This window comes from Phyllopteryx taeniolatus, chromosome 6, assembly GCF_024500385.1.
Source record: "Phyllopteryx taeniolatus isolate TA_2022b chromosome 6, UOR_Ptae_1.2, whole genome shotgun sequence".
Classification (NCBI taxonomy): Eukaryota; Metazoa; Chordata; class Actinopteri; order Syngnathiformes; family Syngnathidae; genus Phyllopteryx; species Phyllopteryx taeniolatus.
Genome location: NC_084507.1, coordinates 14,715,329 through 14,735,989, shown reverse-complemented (window position 1 = coordinate 14,735,989; position 20,661 = coordinate 14,715,329). Strand labels below are relative to the sequence as shown.

The window sequence follows — 20,661 nt, the reverse complement described above, 5'->3', positions numbered from 1 at the left end:
ACAACAACCACATATCTTCGCCTTTCACTAGCTTAATTCAAACACAAAAGGCAAAACGCAATAGACTGGCTGACGAATAGTATTGTTAGTTGTGGCCTTATAACTCTTTAAGCAATGGATATTTGAACACAAGCGGGCCATCAACACGATGTTCATGTTAATAGGCATGAATTCTTTATTCTCTGCGAAAAACAACTTACATTATTGCAGTTACTGAGTCACTTACAGTAGTTACAAAAGTTTTCTTCATTTGTGCCTTCATGACTGTATAAAACTGTCCTCTGGTGGCCAAGGGAGGGAGTCGCAACAAATTAATCATGAAGCACAAACTGTTTGTCTTAACTTCTATTTAATTACGTTATTCTTATATGTTTATAAATTACAACACTATAAAGTGCTATGCGGCACGGTGACCAACTGGTTAGCACATCTGCCGACTGGTTAGCACATCGGCCTCACAGTTTTGAGGACCTGGGTTCAAATCTAGCCTCCCCTGTGTGGAGTTTGCATGTTCTCCCCGTCCCTGCGTGGGTTTTCTCTGGGTACTCCGGTTTCCTCCCACTTCCCAAAACCGTGCATGGTAGGTTAATTGAAGGCTCTAAATTGCCCGTAGGTGTGAATGAGAGTGTGAATGGTTGTTTGTTTATATGTGCCTGCGATTGGCTGGCGACCAGTTTGGGGTGTACCCTCGCCTCTCACGCGACGATAGCTGGGATAGGCTCCAGCACGCCCACGACCCTAGCGAGGATAAGCGGTACAGAAAATTAATGGATGTATAGATAAAGTAAGTGCCATTTTCCCCATTGAAAAACACATTACAATTTATTTATTTATTTATTTTGGAAGTGGGGGGAGGGGGGGGGGGGCATGAAGCTAGAACAGATTAAATCACATTACCATTCATGTTAATGCGGAAAGATGATTTGAGATACAAGGATTATGAGTTACAACCATGGTCATGGAAAGGATAAAACTCTTATCTTAATGCACCACTGTACAATTATGTAAAATATATATATATATATATATATATATATTTTAAACCAACATCATTTTTAGGGAGTTTGAAGAGCAAAAATCCAATTCATAAAAAAAATACCAAGCTAGTTTGAGTTTTTAAATTAATATTCATATCTTGGATGATTAAGTGATTAGCTATGAAATTGGACACGAGATTCAATAATGGAATTACGATTTCAATATCCATTAACATTGTGTGGGATTCCATACATCTGCAAATCAAAATTATAAAAAAAAAAAATAAAAATTGACGAGCCTGATGTATTGAACGCCATCGGTCAAAGTCACGCCAAATAACTCCCAGATGGCTGTCAGCTAAAGCGAGCCGGTGCCAGCTGATAACATCGCGGAATGTGTAGAAGCTGAGCGAGACAAAACAATGACTTGTCTCGACCTACACGCGGCCGCGCCTTGAGGTTGATGGCTGATGCAGATCGCGCAGATAAATGGCGGCCGCGTCGGAAACAGAAGAAGCAGCAGCGAAACCAACTGGTGTCACTACTTCCTCCATTTGCATCCGCTTCCCACGAGATCTGAGCGCAAGATGTGACCCATATTGAATGACATGTACGCTATTCTGAGCTCTCGATTTGTCAGTAACTGTAAACAAAAGGCCATGCGTTGTCATGAGCTGTTCAATAAACAAATTGGGTCCAGTGTGAAGATCTGTTCATTTCGGTGCGAAATAATGAACACCAAAGCTAATAATTAGCTTTTGAAAAGGCCAAAGACATTAACACAATTATTATACAGAATAAGGTTAGGCTAAATTCACTTCGACAATGCGGAAAATGTATTATAATTATTTTTAATGGGATGGAAGAATTACATATTTTAATTTGGACTTTAAAACGTAAATAAAACTTTAAAAAAGGAATAATTACATTAGTTGGACTCATTCATTCATCTCCCTTTCCGGTTCTCCTCACTACGGTCACGGGCATGCTGGAGCCTATCAAAGCTATCTTTGGACGAGAGTTGGGGTACACCCTGAACCGGTCGCCAGCCAATCGCAGGGCACATATAAACAAACAACCAGTCGCACTCACATTCATACCTACGGGCAATTTAGAGTCTTCAATTAACCTACCATGCATGTTTTTGGTATGTGGGAGGAAACCGGAGTGCCCGGAGAAAACCCACGCAGGCACGGGGACAACATGCAAACTCCACACAGGCAGGGCCGGGGATTGAACCCCGGTGCTCAGAACTGTGAGGCAGATGTGCTAACCATTATTTGGACTATAAAATAATATTTATTTGTATTGTTATATATATATATATATATATATATATTAATGTTTGTAATTAGGCAGAATTGTGTGTTCACCTTTAAAGAAAATCCAATTCAAACATGAAAGAGTAAATAAACCTGTAATAAAAATAATAAAATAATGACTGTACATCGAAAAAAAATCTTTTTTTCCAGCAAGATGAGAATCTCCCTCTGAATGTTTTGAACTCTTCTCTCCTCCTGTCTGTCACCTTTTAAATAAAATCTCAATTAAATAAATTCAATTTAAATAAAATAAAATTACACATTCAAATAAAATGCATGCCTTTTCGAAAAAAAACACTTTCACACTTTTAGTTGGATGGACGAATGGTTTTAATTCCTGTCTCCATACCACTGTTGCATTAATCAGAATAACTTCAGCTTTTTTTGAAAAAAAACCAATGACAATAGAATTTAATAACAACAACAACAATAACTATAATTATTATTATTCTAGTTAATTACATTGTAATAAAATAATACAATTTAAAACCTTAAAATGATATTTAATTGAAAAATATTTTTTAGAAACGATTTTAATACTTTTAATAGAACTGGAGAATCTTGCTCTGAATGTACTAAACTCCTGTTTCCAAGCCAGTTTTTGTACTGAGCAGAATAATGCATCCAGTTTCACTATACAGCATTTTACTGTGCGAAGTTCTCAGGGAAGAACATTCCTCTTGCCGGAAAGTGACAAAAATAAGTCTTTACGGAAGGTATTTTTTCTTCAAGATAAAATCTATTAATAAAGAAGGGCAACTAAATCTCTAGCCCTTGTAAGCCCTTTTCGCATGCCGTCGTTCTAGTGGTATAAGGACACGCTCCCTTCGTATGCTTTGGTCCTCTTTTGATCCTCCAACCGTTGCGTCTTCTTTGCAGGTTTGCCAAATTCAGTATTTTTTATTTTTTAAAGAGCACTTGGATGTTTGACACAGGTCAGGAAAAGAATGGAAAGTAATTCCCCATGTGTACACTACCCAATAAAAGTTGGTTTGATTACCTTTTTTTTACAGCAGTAAACAGGCGGACAGATTTTTTTCATTTGAGTTTGTTCATTGTTGATATTTGTACATCATCTCTGAACCTGAAAGTACGCTGCTGACTAACAAAGACAAATGCGGTGCCTTGGTGGAGGTAAAGTATGTGTCATAAACTGCCCTGCAGTACTATTGTTGGAGCCTGGGTCGCGCTTTGCGCCCTCTCGCCCTTTCGCTCTCCTCCCCTCTCTCTTTCCAGCACCTTCCTCAAGCCGCGCACCGGTCACCTTTTGGAGTTAAGCTGGACTTTCATTGATTATTCATTATTATTGAAACATTGATTGCTGATTAGGCGCATTTTGAAGCAACGGAGACAAAATGGAGTGCACTACATGGCAAAAGCTGGCAGGGGTGCTGTTGATTCCTTCTCAACTAGTTTGCTGTCTAAAGAAGCGGAACGTGATGCCTTTACTTTGGGAAGTTCCAAACAGTCTTGAGCAGCATTATTCTGCTAAATAGGACAGTGGCTTGGAAAAAACAGAAACATTTGCAGAAAGATTAAAAAAATAATAAATGAGATATTTAGAAAATAAAAATCAAGCTATGTAATTAGTTCAGAATTTTATGACAGTTTTATTAGCTTTGGAAATTTAATAATGCTCTTTTTAATGTCAAAATATTTGGGTATGGGTTGTTGTTTTAATGGTAGAATTTTTTTTTATATATATATAAAAAGGTTAGAGGTAAGAGCAGGGAGGCTTCTTTGAAAACGTTTGTAAGGGGTGTTGACGCTGAATCATCAGCGCCTTGACTAACCTGGCACCATCACCCCCTCCTCTTCTTCCTCCTCCTTCACCATTGCCAGGCATCTTGAGCAAATGAAAGCAGGGAGGTGAAGGAGGAAGGCTTTGCTATGAAGGTGAAGAAAGATTGGTGGGGTTAAAAAGAGGTTATCTGGCATAGTAGATATCATTTTAACCACAAAAAGAGACATCTGCTTTTTTGGGCAATGTCTCAAACCAAAAGCTTTATTTGAGCTTGACAACTTGAAAACCATGAATACAAAAAAAGGAGCGGCGCAATAGAACACATCATGTGTTATATAACATGTGATGTTAATTCAGAAAGTGAGAGTGGGAGACCGAAAAGGAATAGGAGACAGAGATGAAAGCTGTTGTGACTCTTTTGAACTCGTTTCAATGAGGGGAGAACCTCAAAAGCTCCAAATCTGCGTCCTTCACTATCTCTGCCACGGTTACGCTATGTTTTCATCAGCATTTTATGTTAGCAGGATTAAGCAGAAAGTACAAAAGCAGTGAGAAGAAACTTGGAGGGGTGGAGGACTGGACCAGGAATAACACAAGTACAAGTGTTTGTTATGTTGGCAGGGCTGGCTCAGGAGCGGAGAGGTAGACGGAGATCTTCGCTAGTGACGTAAATAAGCTTGAGAACTTCGAAAAACCTGATTTCAGGGCTCTCGGCAGAAAAATGTCTGGAATTCAGAAATGCGTGGAAGATTTTAATTCATATTTGACATGTTTACTGAGGCACCTTAGAGACAATATTACATCCCAAATACTAGAGATACTTTGTCAAAATACGGGACCCTTAATAGGATGGAAGAATCGTGTTCTCAATGTTCTGAAATCTCAAAATTTAGTGATACGTAGGGGGAAAAAAAGTATGGTTCTGGGATATTTTCTTTTCACCAATTTTTTGAGTCATTCTCTGAACGTTTTCTTTAATTTCTCAGGGAATAACGCTTGAATCTGTGCTTAAGTGAGTGCCATTCATTCGCAATAACATCCTCCTTGATCAATCATTGACGGTTTGTTTAAGCACAAGTCACAGCGAGAGGGCTATTCTTTTCTATTAATACATTGCTGTCACCTATTGCTTCGATGTGTCACCTATGTTTGACCCATCCCCCCCAACACCCCATGAATGTCGCAAAAGCATAAGTTGGGAAATGTCATCAGAGAACACTGCGCGTTTGAAAATGTAGAGGTTAGAATTACACACATTCCACTTTTAGATTGGATGCCCCAGGGCACATTTTGACATTTATGGTGAGATGCAGGCGCGAAAGCTTGTCGATGCAGGTGGAAGTGGCCTGCGAAGAAAAAGCGAGGGACGGTTTGTTTGGTGAGGTGGGGCAGGGACCAGAAGGAGGGGGAGGCTGTCGAGAACTACTGTGAACAAAAGAATGTTAAGGGGGTTTGGGGGTGCGAGGGGTTCTCGGACAGGAGATGTGGAGGCTGTCAGTCATCAGCGCTGCTCTGAAATGTTCCATGACTGTCGTCGTCTGTTATGGAGAGACAATGGGAGGGAGATGATTCAACTACTAAGTATGGGGACAACTACAGAAAGGGGAAATGGAAGAAAATATGGGGATATAGAGGGTGAATTTAGTCATTGAACGTAAAGGGACTTAGGCCAATTTCCTGAGGAACTCCAGATACACAATATATAGGCAAACGTATTGGGACACCTATTGGAAATGGTAATGGATGAAAATAGAAAGTTGCTATTAGAGTATTTATTTAGTATTTCCCTAAGACACACTTACAATATACAGAATATAGACAAAAAGAACAACCTAACTTTTGAGCTTTTCAGATGACGAGCCATCATTCCAACGATTTTTTTTCTTCGACTGGCAAGAAATAATTAGAGGTACAAGCGCTTCTGGTGTCAATGAACTCAACTTAACTCACTTCACAAAAAGCAGCAGTTTGGCAGATAAGAAACAATTGTTCATAAAAGAGGCTTCAAGCTGGCTATTGTCACTCCCAGTTGAAGTTTACACTGGAACTAAACATAAAACAAAGATGATTACACTTTGTGTACTTGAAACAACCACATAGCTTTGCTTGAAGTCCTCTTCGCTTAATGCCATTGATGTGCTAATAGTTAGCATCGATAGTTGTGGTTTTAGATCCCTTTACGCATATTTGAACAAAAATGGTGTATCAACACATGTAGATAGACAATACAACAACACGCCATATCGGGCGACCCCCATCCACAGTAGGGGGGGTTGGAACATTTCCATTCATTTCAATGGGGAAAGATGATTAAGGTATGAGATTTTTTTTTTTTTAATTATGAGCATGGTCATGAAACGAACACAAATTGTATCTCAATGCAACACTATATTGGAAATGGAAGAAAATATGGAGTTACTATCAGAATATATAGGGTTCATCCTTGACACAAAATGAATGGACCTTGAACCTTTCCCTGAGGAACTCCACACACACACACACAAATGTATGCACGCACGCACACGCACACACAATATGGACAAAAATTATACTATAGTGCACTCTTCTGGAAATACTTTTGACAAGATGCTGGAACGTGTCGGACGAGTTCTTCCACACGTGCAAACTCCTATACGAGTATGCCTATATGGACCTTGCTTTGTGCACTTTTAACAGAAATTGGCCTTCCCTCAACAATTGTCCAAAATATCTTGAAAAGATTAACTTTGATCCAGTGACAACTAAGAGGTCTAGCACAACTCCTGATTGATTAAAAATCAATGAGCTCACTACAGTTTGAGTTCTGGGTCACGCACGAGAGAGAGTAGATTGAGACAAAAGAATCTTTAATTAGCAAACTCGCACCCAGATGGATGCTCACCCTTCACCACGCACACAAACGCACACAGAGGCATATATCCCACCAGCTGTTTGCTCCATTCATACCACTCTGTCACATATGGACCCACACATTTTCTATTGGAAGGAAAACATCACTTGCAGCATAGACAACCAAAACAAAACACTAAACATAATTGTGTTGGCTAGGACATTGTTATTGTCTGTTTATAACGTTTACGATTCGCAGTCTTGACAAAAAGTACATGACAAAACCATACAATCATATTAATTTTCATTATTTTTTTTTTTTTACTGTTTTCGAAGTTCAAATTTCAATTTCATTAATTTCTCCCTTAGATATGATTGATTTACACGGTGTATTTTCTGAACCGCTCCACCATATGATGATAGGGGCAGCAGCTGAGCAAAGAGTGGTATCAGCTTCCCATTCCTGTTGCCTCGCCACCTTTGCCAACTACCACGCGTCTGGCAAACTGATTCGTCTTCCTTTAGGGGTTTCCAACATTATTGTTTTTTTTGTTGTTGACTGTGAATTTGTCACTCACTGGATACAATAAAATGTATTTCTTGTTTGATTGAGTTTGGTGGAATACAGTGGGAACTCTCAGGTTTAATGAGGTTTTGTGGAAATTGGAATACAGTAATACCTCCCTAAAATGTTTATAATTGCCTATACTAATAGTTTAAATTGTAAATATATAATCAATTATTATCTCACACATTTTAATATCATTTTGAACTCATCTAACAACATAACCCCTGAAGAATAAAATGACTTACAGATGATTTAATTTTGGAAAAAAAAGGCACCAAAAGAGCGCGTGTACATGCAAACGCAACAAAGACTCTGTGACTACAACCCAGGCCTAAACTTATTCCTAAACATTCAAAGCTTGAGTCTCAGTCGGGATTTATCACATTAACATAATTCCTTCACACCAATTCTTATTTAGACAGGGCTTTGTGAATATCTTTTGGCATTTTAGAGTGTTTCATAAAGAGCACAAAAACTGCATAAGAAACATTTTAATTACCTAATGTGAGGCACAAATGATGAAGGCAGAAAAAAAGCAAAGTCAAAGAAAAAAAGTGCAATTTAATCCTTTGAGATCTTTTGAGACCACAAATGTCTCGAGAATACTGTTTTTTCCAGACTTGCTTTTGTCAAATTTCAAACTGCATGTGCAGAGCGACATTTGACTTCAGAGGTTCCACTGTAACGAATTGTAATCAACTCAGGCGACCGGCATGCTCTTCAAACAAACAAAACTGCAATATCGTGTGACAGCGCAACTTCTGTATTTATCTGATAATTCAGTTTGCGCACAAACACAAGCTTCCTCGGCGTGTTTATGACCGACCTGGCTTAGTCTGATATGCGCGCTTGTTTCTACAATGTGGCAATCATTTGGAAAGCGTCTAATATTTGTACAGGAGGCTCTGGCCGCCCCCTCTTTAGGTCAACAGCTTGGCAATCCACTGACCACGTGGGCTCTGATCACTTTAGTGTTCTTCAACTAAACCTACAGCTTGCTTCGCCATACAACATTAGAGCATGTTTGGTGAACACATGAGGCATTCTGCCAAAAGGGGTTGCCTATGAATCAAGGGCAGAACTTTCATAACACAAGACACCAAAAGCTCATGCTTTGACCTTGTGGAGTGGAGTTTTTCGAGTTTCATGTTTTACAGCGAGTTGTCAAACTTCGCCGCTATGCTCGGCTCTCACGCCGTGATGAAAACTAAGGATGTTCGTAACTCAGCGTTACCTATCTGTCTGGAATACGTGGTTCAAATTTGGTAGCAATCTGGCAAAATGAATCACAATTTCTAGGACAAGTCCCAGATTTAGGTACCCCGAGAAATCACCCCGAACTAACCGCTTCAAACCAGCATGGCAGACTACCTCTGTCTTTTTGGGCTATGGGTTCTCGAGACTTTTTTGTAGGTCTGCTCATGACCGACATACCTACCAACATTCATGCAGGCGTTCTTTAAATTTGATAGTAAACGGACAAAAGTCCCCTATGGAAGGATCCCTGGTAATCAACAAAGGGACCCTAAATTGGTTGCTTCAAACCAACATGGGAGACTTCCTGTGTCTTTTGGGGGATGGGTTCTTCAGACATTTTTTATGGCCCCAGTCATAGACGACAGACCTACCAAAGTGATAGACAGTTTTCATATTTGGCAGTAGTCGGAGAAAATGCCTATAACATATCCCTGTTGAAGGACCTCATAATTTTTTTTTGTTGATGTCCTATTTTTTAATCGATCAAGATTTGTTGAAGGACTATACAACCCATTCAGAAATACTTCCATTATATATTTTTTTACACTTAAGTTTATATCACAATAGATGATATGATCAACAAAATGATAACATTATCCATTACCGTGAAGAAATTATGCCGTGATATGATTTCAGGCCATATCGCCCAGCACTCAGACACATCCATGACCCCAATCAAATGTACATGATTACCAGGCTGAACACACCTGCAAAATATGTTGACTCTTTTAGTATAGAAAAGCCCTCAAAATGGCAATTTATCTTTAATAACAAGGAAGAAAGTAAACAACTTCAAGAGTGCCTTTGCACAGCATGCCCAGGCCCTAAAAAACCTGAGAGGAACTGTTATATATACAATCATAGTGCATCATATATGTAAATAAATTTGGTATGGCCCTAGAAAAATGCAAAATGCCCCCTTACAGGAAAAAGGTTTCCCACCCCTGCATTCGAGTCCTCAAACTAGTTCCAGTGAATTAGACTTGTTTTGCCAGATCTACACTATTTGAAGCTCACCAGCGCATCGTCATGCCAAGTGCCCTGAACCGCCCTCGGACACATAAACAAACAGATGGGCCCAGGCGTGGAGTTTGGTATTGTGTGGGTGAGGGGCTTTTCAGAGGAGGACACAGGAGTCCGAGTTCTCTGCCAAGGAGACACAAGGTCTAACTGTGACAGCTTGGATGGCACACTTCCCCCAACTAGCAAGACATATACCGCACAATGCAAACAGGGAGAGAACTAATCGATGCATTGAGGATCATGATGGTGGAAAACAGAGAAGAAAATGGTAGAAGAAATGTGGGGCCAATGCAGAGCTTAGGGTCCAATCGCCAGCTGGTACTGCTATCCATGTGGACGCACGCACACGCGCACACACACACACGCCTATTCATAACCTCACTTAAATCACATGCACTGATTAGCTCCAAGTGACGGATGCCCACACACACGGTAAAGTCATGTCCCCCACATCGCTGACACGCACGGTGGCGTGAGTGCAGTTGAAGGGAAACACTCGTCGCACATGACAGGCTCAGACTTCGGGTGAAATGTTTTCCTACTGGAGAGTACAGATGCATTGTCGCCCTCTGCCTCCTTCTCATTCCTTTGTCTGTGTGTGTGTGTGTGTGCTCACTATTAATACCTGAATTCCGACAGCCTGAAGGAATGTCTTAACAATGTGGCCTTGTTCAGGTACCCCACTAAAAAAAAGGCATGAAAACACAGTGCACACTGCTTCACCTGTTTTTAAATCCCATGTAACTCTGGCTAGAACTTGATTACTTATGAAAAAGAAGAGATAGTATAACTGGTAATGTAACACATACTGTGGGTTCTGAGCTTGTGCACAAGGATTTTGTTTTGCAAGCTCAAGTTTTCCCCCCTCTGTTGGACGTAAACAAACTTCTTCAGTTCGATTTGATGCATACAGTCAGCAGGACATTGAAAAAGCAAGGTTGCTAAGTCACCATAGGTCAAAAATCATCTATATAGATAATAAAAATACTCAGAACAGTCAAACTCACACCGTAATAGTGGTAGGGGGGGGGGGGGGGGGGAACAAATACAATAAAAAATGCAAAAACAACAATTCATAAATGATGTAAGGAATATTCAACGTATGCATTTCAGATATTATAAAAAATATATTACAAATTCTGATTTTTTTATTTTATTTTATTTTTTTAAATACATTTTTAACCTTGATTTTACTGTTTGATTGCAGGTTGTCTTTGAAAGGTGCCATTAATTAAAACACATTATCGTTATTATGGAAAAAAATAGCCTTCCAGAAAAATTTTTTATAATAATAATTTCCCCTAATAGATGCCTGGTCCTCTCTGCAGTTATATAAATGGCCACGGCCACTAGAAGAGGAATAATAAGGTATTTTTTGGTTCTGGATTTAAAGGCCATACAGGGATGAAAAGGAGTAACACACTTAAATAGCCCATCATCCTCCCTGTATGCCACGCTCCGCCTGCTCTCCTTTGTCAGGCCTTATTATTGAACATGTGTCCTCTCTGCCCCGGCCATTAACCAAACTCATACACCACCGTTACACACTGCTTTCAATAGACACACGGACACACACACCGACGCACACACGCACACCATGTGAAGTGCACACTCCTAGACCGCTAATTGACATGTGGGGAGCCGGCACATCTTTCATCATTGTCCACGGAGACAAATCTTGAATTGTGTGATGTGAGTGGGGAATGGGATCAAAAGGGGCTGGGCATGGGTGGGGTGCATGTATGTGGGGGTGTGCGTCCTCCAGACTGCTGGTCTCGGACGTCTGTGCTCTCCGGACGACAGCGGGGACCACCGACATCATTCAGTTTAAATCATTGTCAACTAATTTTAAAACACGAGAGACAGACTCTCAAGGTAAGAGGGCGGGGTCGTAATTACTTTAGCCCCTTTAACAACAACAGGCTAAATTGGTTAACCACTCTGTGAGTCTGACATTACCCCGATAATAACGATCCCTCACTGTTGCTGCTCTGCACAATGTACAGACGCAGAATTGGAAATCATTTAGCCTGATAGAGCTATAACCCAATTGGACGCTATTGATTTGCGATTAAATATTCTTACAAAAGCAGGGGCGGCCTCGTTGCCTTTTGCTGCTGGTGATGAATCAAAACAATGAAACTTGAGAGCGCCTGTTTACCGTAACATATGCAGGCAAGCCGTAAAAACACGATCTGCAAGAGGAAGCTCTCTTGTTAGCTCCTCGTGTTACACATCTTGATAATAAAATTTAAACATTGGGTTGGAGAAGTTTTCAGCCAATAGATGAGTCAGAAAAATCTGAAAATTAAAAGGAAAAACACAACCGGCAGGGAATAATTTCGGTCAAGGACAGGATGAGACTTGCGCAGCATTAGCAATCAGCGCATGCTAAATGTATTCTTTCCTCACAAAGTCAAGTTCACACAAGCAGAAAGCAGCAAAGAGAACTTCAGTAGTCCCATGGTAGTTTCTTCACAGGGACTCTCTGTAAGCAGAAACCTCAATAAAAAGACAAGCTATGTCCTTGAGGCAGCTGCCTGACTGTATGACTGCAACACCATGAAAACCGACACCTGTTTGCTACTCCCGGCCCAGCACTCAGGTGACATCCCCCTTTCCCATACATGTAGACATGAAGTCATGGTTGGCAACTAGAATTTCTGACTTCCGCCAAGCCCGAGCAATACTAATTTGGATCACATTGGATGTGAATCTGCCTGAATTTTGTCAGTATGCCCTAAACCATTGCTCTACCCATAACTTATGTCTCATCCCTCTCCAAATCATGGTGAAAACTGGTAAAAAAATTTTCATAATCCCATACACTAACAGGACCTCCACAAAGGCCGAACGATCCTGATTAGGACCAGCAACAACCGCAACCAGGACTGATAGCCACCCTTGCATCTGCCTCAATTTGCTTTATTTCCCAACAAATTAAGGAAAAAGCAAAAGAAATCCCTATTTGGCAATGCTAAGGAATGTCAAGAAACTTGGATCTGATTTATTGGGATCCACTGCCAATTTTTATAGAATATACCTTGACCCATGTCTCACCCTTTTACAGAATATGGTGGAAATTGGTCAAGTTGATTCCTACATACATGATTATACTTAGTAGCAGACCTCCACCGAGGGCAGACAGCCCTGTCTTGTATACCCACCCTTGTATCTGGCTTACATGCCTGGGAAAAGAAGGAACTTTTTTTTTTTTTTTCTTTCTTGGCCCTTGCCCCGCCTTTCCACAAATATTCATGGAAATCAGTTTTGAGCCAACACATGGCAATAAAAAAAATTTGGCACACGTAACAACACCACAGCAAAACCAGTGGCGGAAGCGTGCATAAGACCCTAAACACCAACACTGGCTGTTTCTCACCAACAACTTCCATGGTCACTCCACCGCTTCTGAATCTTGCGCTCCTCCAACGATTCATGTCTCCACTCCTGTCTCGCAGGTCCCCGCGGCCCAGTTAAAGCAATAAGATCTCATTGTCAAACAGTGACCAGCCTCACTGGAGAGGTTAAACACAGCTGCTTAACCATTAACTAGATTAAATTCACAGGGCCACAGGAATGTCGTCGTGGCGATGCGAGACAGAGATAGGACATGAGAAGTGGCTCAAGCAATAGTGTGATCTCTGCGGTCTTGGCCTTGGCTTTTGTCACGGCGGCTTAGTAATTTCGCACACATGTATATGCACACACACAGTATACTCCTCGCTAATCCAAAACCTTATGAAGCACAGTGAACTTTCAGTCACCCTTGTGGTTATCAATATACCACGGAGATAAGCGTAAGCCGAAAATTCCTCTGAGACCCATTGTCATAATTCTTTGACCACTCCTTCAAATATGTATACTCTGTGTCTACAGCCAAGAGTAGCTTACCCTTAATTGGAGGTATTTCAACCAAATATGAAATAAGTTTGATTGTCCGGTTAGCTCTAGCAAAGCAGAGTCAGAGACCAAAAATGTAAGTAAGTCAAGCGGCAAACAAGTTTTCTTATCTGATCACCCAATACATTACCCAAATATTTTCTAAAGATATGGCAGTGTCGGATGAGGAAATCCTCTATCACGCTTGACCAATGAATGAGTGAGTCGAAGTCCTTTGATTTTTCCTTCTTAAATGGAGACTGGGCTAAGAATGTACAAGCAAGTTGACAGTCTGCTGCTGTCTTTATACCAGGTTCAACATTAGCAATCCAGCTCATCTTTGTGAGGTCATGTGACGCCAAACTGCTTAGGGGTGACGCTCACCTTGAGAAGGTGACATAGTTGACACATACAGTAAACCGCGTTCCCCCCCCCCCCAAAAAAAACAGTTTGGTTGAGTTGGGTATGCATTTTTCAGCATAACACTGTAATTGAACCCAAAATATCCAACCTGTAACGCTTGATGCGTAATCTAGGCATGCAGCAGTAACTTTCAATATGCTTGTTGAGGGTGTCGTTATACATACTGCTGTCCATTGATTGGTCAACAGAAAAACGTCGGTGCTGCCATGGAATGGGAAGTAAATCAGAACCGTGGATTATGATGGAGGAAGGAATTTACAGTGTTTGGGTGCTTGCTTATGGTTAAAGTCACCAAATAGCACTGTACTAATGTATGTTGGCAAGTTGTATGCTGTCTCTTGCTATGATGCACTAATTACGCAGCTATCGCTATCCTACACATCAACTTAACTGGACCACTTATATCATGCTATTATTCTTAGGGAAGAACCACGCAGAGACGTGGATATCATGCAAGCTGCACAACTGTGCCACCAAACTTGCGGGGTGGATCACCACGAGGTGGTAATTGAACCCAGGGTGTGAGGTGAGGGAGAGGGGGATGGGGGGTCTTCTTGGAAGGGGTGCATTAGACAACTGCTGCTGAGGCAACTGTTGATGTCTGAAAAAGCAACAGCTTGCGGGGCTCCCAGAGGATGCGCTGCCAGCCAACAGTCAGATGGTGATTTTGGGGCTTGGAGAGGTTAGGATTTCCTCTGTGCTGCCAAGAAGATGATCTCCTCGTCCAGAGTATCACGCTTTTTTATGACATTCCCCATTTTAATTGGTATGCTTAACTGCTGACACATACTCGGTCTGTCTTTTCTTTACTGCCACCATCTCGTGTGCTCGCTTCATCTGAACCCGAACTATTAAAAACACAACTTGACTAGACACGAGTAGCCCTTCTTGGTTATCCGACGGACTGTTCAGATGGGTATATTCTGCAGTTGTACGAGCCAAAACAAATTTTGTTTTTCAAATAAAGCCTATTCTTCGTATCTTGCTGCAGCACTCTCCAGCTAAAGGATTGGCTGCACTTTAACCTCCGTTCCCTGCATGAGCGAGCTTTGTGAATTTTCAATATTGCTCCATCTTGTGAATTGAAAACCCCCTCTCCATCGCCACGACTACCGGCATCAAATGTAGAGACACAAGGACACACTTGCAGACCGACGGAGCCTCTTTTCATTTCAAGGCCACATTTGAGATTGCTCATCGCCATCATCTTCCTCCCATGGGACAGAAATAACAAGACTCCATAGTGGCAACACAATAGTCAGCTTTAATCATCTCTCACCCCATGCCTTCCCTTCCTTCCTTCCTTCTTTCCTCCCTTCCTTCCTCGTTTCAACTCCCACTGATAACAAGGAAGCTCATCCATAAAAGAACAGCAGGTTAACCAAATCAAAAGATTTAACCAGCTTCTTCTCTCTTCCCCTTAGTCTTCCTACACGGTTAGACTATATGGTAGGCTATTATGATTTTGCTGATAAGGAACTTTGCTGGATGGGTAACACAGACAGTGGAGGAGATAAGACGCCATTAGTGCTTTGGACAGTTGATATCGATGCCAAGTGAGGAGGTTTTAAAAATTGTCAGTAGCTGCCATAAATCTTCAGCAGTCAGGTTACAAGGATGGGCGTAAAAAGCAAACACAGCCCTGCACTAAAACACAGAGGCCAATCTTCCTGATGCTACGCGGGGTCATTTTAACTGAAAATCGTACACAAAAGCACAGAAGCCAGGAAAGCTTGGTAAATCACGGCTAGCAAACGCACATGAGGGGACAGGAGTTTCAAACAGAAGCTTGTGATGGATAAGGAATACGATAAGGGAAAATTGGAGAGAATAAGGGGGACATATCCATCTGATCATTTTCTGTACCGCTTCCCCTCACTAGGGTCGCGGGCGTGCTGGAGCCTATCCCAGCTATCTTCGGCCGAGAGGCGGGGTACACCCTACACTGGTCGCCAGCCAATCGTAGGGCACATAGACACAAACAACCATTCACACTCAAATTCACACCTACGGGCAATTTAGAGTCTTCAATCAACCTACCATGCATGTTTTTGGGATGTGGGAGGAAACCGGAGTGCCTGGAGAAAACCCACGCAGGCACGGGGAGAACATGCAAACTCCACACAGGCGAGGCCGGGATTTGAACCCCGGTCCCAGGGGGACATAGTATATGAAATAAAAATGTCATAAAAAGTGCATTTGTATAGTCTGTTTTTGGGTTGTTTCCACTATACAACTCCCAAAAAAGGAAAGGTCTAACCTACAAAGGATGGACACAAATGACGAAACCGGAGTCCTTTTTTGGAACAATGGGACGAACCTGTTAGTTTACACTTTGCTTTAGGGTAATTCTGAACTGCCAAGAAGATGCTTGCCAATCAGACGGCCTTCAGGTCAGGGAGGGGGTGTGTGGGGGACCATTTATTATATTTCATTGTTGTCAATCAAATCCAGTCAAGTTAAAAAAAAACTAAATTGAACACAAGAGTGTTAAAGGGATGCACGAAGAGAATTCAAGAGGAATAAAGTCCCACCAATAATTCGCGTCATTCTTGCCAAACTAGGATTGAGAACCCAGATGCCCCGGCTGTGCCGACTGCCAGCTCATCAAGGCCTGAATCCCGGCGCAGTAATTGAGTTTCACGTGTCGTTTGTCACAAACGTAAACAGCACAAGTGGGTTTTTGAAAGGGTGGGTAACTGGAATTCCATTTCCGAGCTCTAAGGACTTCCTTGCAAGAGAAACCCAAACCCGTTCTTCACAAACATCTAATAGATTCTGAGTGGCTCCTGGATGCTCGGCGGAGCAGAACCCAGTTACAAAACAATAAATGCACCCTGGTTGTGAGCTAACTTCGCACCTCTGCGAATCTCTGCAAATGCATTGTTAGCCTCTTTGTTTGTAAACCGATTACTGACGGTGAGAGAGGGGGCTTAAGAGAAAGAAATGAAGTCCTTTTTCTGCAGAATGCAAAGAAACAACCAGCAAACACAAACTTTACAGAGCACGCTACGACACGTCCTGGGGAATGCCACTAATTCCATCTCAGGACTCTGTTACTGTCAGGAAAACATACACTCACCCACCCGTCAGCCCACTGAGGGGTATGAATCACCTCAATAATTACAGCCCCAATGTTCCAAGGCCTACAGATGCCTCCGTGACAAGGGGGGCAAACATGGACTTGCTCTTCTCAAAGTATCTGTCACTCAGCGCTATACAAGCAAAAGATTCCTGCTCAACGTCAAAGCCAAGACATTTTTAAAGTGGGGGTTCCTGCTGGCTTTTATCGCCTTAAGGTTAAATGACCCTTTTTCTGGCCTAATACCATAATAATTACAAATGGCTGCAGGGGGTTGTTCCTGCCAGGGTAAGGCAGGGGGTGTAGAAATTAAAGTGAGGAAATGACTGCGGGTTTGAAAGCGGCCACAGACAAAGAAGTGACACTTTTAACTTGTTGATGCTTGTCACTGCGATTCTCTCCACTTCAACTACAGTTTGACTATCACTTCTGTGACTGTTTCCTTGAACAACACTTTGGTCTTAACCCATTGAAGACAGCAAGTGGAGCGGGTCATAGGGCAAAAGCATGGGAACATGCAATAAATGCCCATGAGATAGCAAGTATGCCGTGCAGCCGTGTTATGAGTCCCATGATGGTGTTTAGTGGATTGACAGTGATTGTGTGTGTGTGTGTGTGTGTGTGAGAGAGAGAGAGAGAGAGAGAGAGAGAGCAGTAACTGAGAATGTGGGTCCCACAGAGACCCTACAAGTGTTGCTATTATTAGCACAGAATCATGTTAGATGCAGATGGGGAAAAACTAGAGAGATTTGGTAAACAATCTTTTATGGACAAGGTGAAAAGATGACTCTCTTTCCCACAACTGAGACATGCAGAACACAACTTCAGGGAGGGAAGGGGCAGGGTTCTGCGTAGCCTTTAAATCAATGCAGCACTGCTGACACAGAGAGCAGCGAGATGTGTGATCTGCACTGCATCCTTCAATTAGATGGCACCAAGTTTTAGTTTAAGGCACCTGTTAAAATGCTTTACGGATGGGAAGCAGACAGTAAAGTACACACCAAAAAAAAGGGGGGGGGGGGGGACAAGAGGAGCTGCTAAAAGCAGGTACTCAGGAAATGAATCAACAATAGGTTGCAATATCCAATCATTCATTAAACATAATGACATGAGAATCCAGATTGAGAGACTCTAAGGACCTTTTCATTCCCTCTAGCTGTGTTTCGCCAAACATATACATATTGCCAAACATGTTTTGCCAAACCAACCTTTTTTTAGTATTTGGGATGTAATATTGTATCGATGGTGCCTCAGTAAACGTGAAATCTGAATTAAAATCGTTCACGCATTCCTGAGTTCGAGACGCGTTTCTTCCGAGAGGCCTGAAATCAGGTCTTTCGAATTTCTCAAGCTTATCTACATCACTAGCAAAGAACTCCGCCTTCCCTTTCCACTCCTGAGGCAGCGCTGTCAACATAACACGTGTGCTCTCACAACTGGGTCTTCTATATGGAGGCAACCAATCAGAGGAAATAAGGTCTTAGCTAAATCTGGACAAAGCGGATACAAAACTGGGACAAACAGAAGTAGATGTCAGAGAGGCCTTTACTGGACACTCACATGACAAAACCAAGGTGGTTTGTTTTTAAATGAAATTGACACTTTTATACTACATCCATGTTAGAGAGTCACTCTTTGAGGTCTTAATAGCCAAAATACGGGACCTTTAAAGGCCCCAAAATTTGGCACCCCAGGAAAACCACAATCCCTTCACACTACCACACGCTATGCCAGTCACCACTTTGCTTGACAGACTGGGACTCTTTTACGGGTACCGGAAGGAGAAGCGAGGCTACTTTACAGGTGGAGCGAGGTGACCGTTGTAAATCTCTTTTTTTCCCCCCCCCCAATGATGACTACGTCTACTGCTACTGAATTTTTCTTTCCTTTGAAATGTTACACTCCCAAAAATTTTGAACCCCCGGAGCGAGCCCGACCCCGCGACCCCCCCACCCTCTATGCTATTTCAGAGACCACATAGATGGGTGCGGTCATGACGGACAGATACTCTTTAAACAGGTCAGGATGGGTGCCTTGAATGAGAGCTTATTATTTTCTTCTTTTGAGAAGCTACGCTACCTAAATTTCACACCCTCCTCGATCCTTCCCCCATACGACATTGGAAACCACAGAAAACTGGTGTAAAGGACAGGGACTCTTACCAGATAGCGTAGCCTATGACAAATTTGGCATCTATTTATTTACTTATTTATTTTCAAGATGACCAGGACGACATCATGCTCTTCTTTTGAATAGAAGCTGCTCAAAATCCCCCCCCCCACACACACACACACAGTATTCCACTGGAGGAGTGGGCCCCGCCCACCATTTTGGACCACTACAAGCCAATAATTATGAGAATAACTTCTGAATAATTCTTAACCGGAACACGTTTAAACGAAGCTTTTTCCATTTAAAAAATACGACTGTGACTGTATTAAGAGCATCATGGGATTGACTTTTGACATCCCCATTGAGGGCGAGTCATTTGGTTGCTGTTTGTTTTGGCTCATTACGGAGGCAATCTAAACATGAGCTCGTCCGGATGAGTTATTAGCAAAATGGCTCGTCGCTCTCACTGTTTCTTGATGGTATTTTTTTTTACAACGATACAATTATGATTACCGTTTGGCATCAAAGCACTGTGTTGAGATAGAATGAACCTGCACCGGTGTCCCAATGTGGGTGAAAGGGGGTCTCTAGGTGGTGCGAGCCAACAAGTGCAATCAAGTGTGGACAAGGGGAGGGGGCTTCCCCACACGACTTCAAAGCACCGCCACTAGCTTAAAGTCGGCGGCAGGACCGGACCGCCACAACCTCAACATGCAAGTTTGCACTTGTTGGACACATGTCGGAATCGACCCATCACGGGTTTTTTTCGCCAAACCACCACAAGATGATCGGGGAAAGTGTGACACGCCACCAAAAAGTTCGCTTCAAACTTCCAAAAATAATAAATCAAAATAACAACACACACACACACACACACAGGTTGAGGGAGTGCAAGGCGTAATTACGCACAGCGAAAAAGGCTGCAGAAATAAAGAGAGGACTTACGTTGCGATGCGCAGAGCAGCAAGGTGCACACAAGCCACGCGTGTCCGAACTTGATCCCGTCCATGATGACAACCTTTTCTTTTCTATTCCTTCACTTAAAAACTGTGCGCCTCTCGGGTTGTGTTCTTTCAAGCAAGCGAGAAGCTTCTATGAGCCTTGGGTCTCCTTTTTGGAACTCTAAATCTCTCGCTCTCATGCGCACGAAGTAATCTGACGCGGGTGGTACTCTTGATATATTTGCACAAAAGGTGCCCGACACCCTCATCTCCCCGCCCTCTCTCTCTCTCTCTCTCTCTCTCTCTCTCTCTCTCTCTCTCTCTCAACTCACCCCCCACTTCACTCACTGGCAGAGTAAAGAAGAAGAAGAAAACAAATATCTGCTTGACTGAACTTTCCGGAAACGGAAGTAAATAAGAGTGATTTTTATCAAGAATCACATGAATGTGAAAACAAAAAAAAAGTATGGACAACCCTGTTTATGCTTTTCGTTAGCACTT

At 42.1% G+C, this 20,661-nt stretch overlaps 1 protein-coding gene across 6 annotated transcripts in view; it reads right to left on the bottom strand.

Annotated features, from left to right (window-relative positions):
- Positions 1-20,409, bottom strand: part of bcam (basal cell adhesion molecule (Lutheran blood group)) — a 70,124-nt gene extending 49,715 nt beyond the window's left edge. For 4 of the 6 annotated variants that reach the window (XM_061776142.1, XM_061776145.1, XM_061776144.1 and 1 more), the window contains exon 1: positions 20,165-20,409. In XM_061776142.1, coding sequence (XP_061632126.1) covers positions 20,165-20,228 — 64 coding nt within the window. In that variant the 5' untranslated portion in view covers positions 20,229-20,409. Of the gene's footprint in view, positions 1-13,102; positions 13,131-20,164 lie in introns of those variants that run through there. The other 2 variants (XM_061776146.1, XM_061776143.1) reach the window with 2 other exon arrangements.
- Between the last annotated feature and the right edge of the window lie 252 nt (positions 20,410-20,661).